General features: G+C 40.6%; 1 protein-coding gene across 1 annotated transcript in view; it reads right to left on the bottom strand.

The window, feature by feature from the left end:
• LOC114608706 (ecto-NOX disulfide-thiol exchanger 1-like) overlaps positions 1-3,346 on the bottom strand; it is a gene marked incomplete at its 5' end in the record, with an annotated part of 60,315 nt that overhangs the window by 21,198 nt on the left and 35,771 nt on the right. Inside the window, one exon of the mRNA XM_028752710.1 lies at positions 1,311-1,413. Within this exon, the coding sequence (XP_028608543.1) occupies positions 1,311-1,413 (103 nt within the window). The remainder of the gene's footprint in view (positions 1-1,310; positions 1,414-3,346) is intronic.

Genomic DNA, 3,346 nt, shown 5'->3' with positions numbered 1-3,346 from the left:
TGTAAAATTAAATAGGAGGCAATCTCCAATGAAAAGGAAAATAATATAAGAGCCTGTTCTAAATTTTGAAAGCTTACAAGTGGTCAGTATCATTAACACTTCTAGAAAGTTTTCTACAGATCATTATGAATTTTGTTATATACCCAAAGCATTGTAGGGGCAGTAATCCTATCTTAGTCACACTGAATAAAATAAATACTTGACAGAGTTGGAAATATTTTCTGAGGGGAGAAAAAGCCAGTTAGCAGCCACATATCGTCTCATTTTGGGATTCCTGAAACCCATGCACATTAGCATGTCTTTTGAGATGTGTGCATGGCATATTATTACAGCTGTATATCGTCAGAGAGAAAAAAAATAATTGGTTTTCCTTGGAGTATCTCTAAGTTGATGTCACATTCAATAACTCCGTAGTTGAAAAATCTATATGTGATGGATGAAGTTTGGACTATCTTTTGAATTTAATTTCTCCTGTGCCAGCTTCTGCAGGCCCCAGTGAACCTGTCATTTTAAAGGTGAGAGAGGATTTAGAAGATGTTGCTTCTGCCAGAAAATGACCTGGCATGGGGAGGACAGTCTGCCTCACGTGTACTGTGGTCTCAATCCTCACCATTAACCACCTTGCAGAGGAGCTGGGGTGGTTCTGGGAGCCTGGACCCCCCATGCTTGGGGTCTCTACCAAGGTGCAGCCAGGATCACTGGCTGTGTCTTTTGGGGCAAGTGGATGTTGTAGGTGAACAGTAATTTATTTTCTCTTCCTTAGGGACCAGCATCTATTCTTCATCTCAACTAAATGAATCCACGGGGCATGGGAATCTGGTTTAGACATTCCTGATGATCCTAACAACATAACTTTATATACATTGATTAATAATCAGCATTACAGGTCTGGCCTTTGGGTTGCCTTTGGAACAGAGACTCTGCTAAGGGGCTTAAAGGCTCATCTCCAGGATCAAAACTGCCTAAATGCCTAGCTTGTCTTATGAACTTTTGAACAAGAAACAACAGAACCTCTTTTTAAATTCAGATTTTTGACTCATGAGATGTGAATTAACCTAGTTTTTTGAACCCGATTTTCTGTCTGAGAAGTACCTAATGTTTCCAGTTCCAGAGAAGAACACTCTTGCCAGTATGTGTGACACTCATGTGAGATGTACACTGGATAGTCTTGATGAAATAGGTCTGACCTCTGACTGGGAGACTTGGCTTTTTAGATTGTGGTCATGGTGGAAGTGAGTTACTAAACTATTGTCCAAGTTGATTCTCTGGGGGATGATTTCTGTAAATAAATGATAAGACATTTCTCTTACCTATTAGCAGGGCCTCCTTCTCAGATTTTAAGCCTTGGCTTCTTTTTTCGGTGTTGTTCTCTCGGTCTTGGTTAACCAACGCAACTGTCAACACATTGATTTCCTATAAAGTTAAAACACAAAAGCCATGTAGGTATTTATGTAGACCCCATGAATTTTAATGAACAGAGCCCACCCTCTTCTTAAACCCTATAAAACAGGCCATTGTTTTCTCTTAGAGATAAAATCTTAAAATTATTTATACAATAACAGGCTCCTAACTTCACTCTCAGGATACTATCTAAGAGTAACAAATTTGACAAAACTATCTTTTTGTCAATTAAACCAAACTAACCACCTCTATTCACAAAGGCTGTAGCCATCATAATATATTTTATTCTAGACATGGAATTTTGGGGGATGTGTCAAAGCTTACAAAAGGCTGATTATGTAGTAACTGAATGAACAAGGACTTCAGGGTAGGCTGAGAAGCTGAGGTAGAGCTGAAGGTGGAGTATTTGAGTAGGAGTGGATTCTTATGAACAAGAAAGTAGAGAAGGTAAGGCAAACCTGGGAGAGGTTTTGTCTTTGTTTTGTTTTTTTAAAACAAAAAAAAAACAAAACAAAAACTAAACAATGAGGAACTGAACAAGAGTTGTCCATGCATGGCATTCCACACCTGAGCTGTTTGGAATTAAAGATAGAGATAAAGATGTAACTCATATCCTCCCATTATTGATTTATAACTTGAAATAAAATGTGATACGATAGAAACTTAATAGCTTGTACATATGTGTAATCACTAGGGAAGTTGAGTCTTGTTGGAAGGAAATTCTTAACTGAAAGACAGCTCCGTCCCCTTGAGGGAGATCCAACATGGTTGAATAAATGCACCTTGTACTCAACTTTGCCATGGGTAAGCACCAGGGCAACAAAGAGACAATTGCAACTTGAGGCGAGTGGTTGCAGGGGAGTGCTGGAAATCAGCAAGGAAGATTACTGGACCTCTAAATAAAATGAAGTGTCAGAATGGCACCCAAGAGAATGGAGCTTTAACATTAGGTCTCTGGCTGTGAGGGAGGCAGGGCTGCTCTGCGTTGTAAGGGGAAGGTAAGCTGAAAAGTACCAGAGTCTAAGCAATTCAAACAGTTACTGCTAGATGTCATCTTACCTTAAAAGCCTTGAAATCTGTGAATCTTCACAGGGTATCAGGAAGTCCCTGAGGACCTTACAGCCTCAGGACAAGCAGCCTACCAGAGCCTCAGGAAAGTCCTATAGAACTAGGGAGGTCTCCTCCTTGGTACTGCAGTTGCTAGTATGGACAGTTCCTGCATCAACCACACTTGTCTGTTTATCCATGTTCTATAGCCACAGAACCACAGATGCAAATGTTCTATCAGTACCCACAGGCCTATAGATAATCTCCACATTATACACTACCAGAAACATGGAAAACAGCATGATGCACACAACTGCCATCTGAATATACCCTGGGGAATGTAGGAAAGTTATTTTCCACAGGCTGTGGTGTGTGGGCCATAAGTACTAAGGACAAAGCCCTAATATCATCTGTACTTGTCCCTTGGACCTGTAGAAGGCTATCCGTATTCTACAGCTTCAGAGGAACAGCTACTATACTACAAGCCCAAGAACAACTGACAATTATACCCTGAGGCTTTGGTGATGGTGACCAGTGTCACATATGCCCATTGCTCATCCTATGGGAAACATGGAAGGTCATTTCCCATCCAGTGAATCAAAACATGTAGGCCCAGGCACAGCCTATAGTCATCCTAAGGGCCCTAGAGGGAAGGATATTTCATGTCCTATGGCTCAAGGACAATTTTTCTTATTATCTTTGGTGTCACTTGTACTTATTCTAGAACCTAGGATAGTCCAATCTACATCTTGTATTACCAAGATTGTGGCAGCTGCCATCGCAGGTCCTAGTGCCATAAGTATCCTACATTGTTGGTACCCAAAGATATACACCTTTAGAAACCTATATGAGGCCGAGAAGCACCTAAAGAAATGTTCAGCATCCTTAGTCGTCAGGG

Source organism: Grammomys surdaster, unplaced genomic scaffold (assembly GCF_004785775.1).
Source record: "Grammomys surdaster isolate TR1022 unplaced genomic scaffold, NIH_TR_1.0 125934, whole genome shotgun sequence".
In the NCBI taxonomy this organism is placed as follows: Eukaryota; Metazoa; Chordata; class Mammalia; order Rodentia; family Muridae; genus Grammomys; species Grammomys surdaster.
The sequence above is the reverse complement of the archived record's forward strand: the minus strand, read 5'-3'. Positions and strand labels throughout refer to the sequence as shown.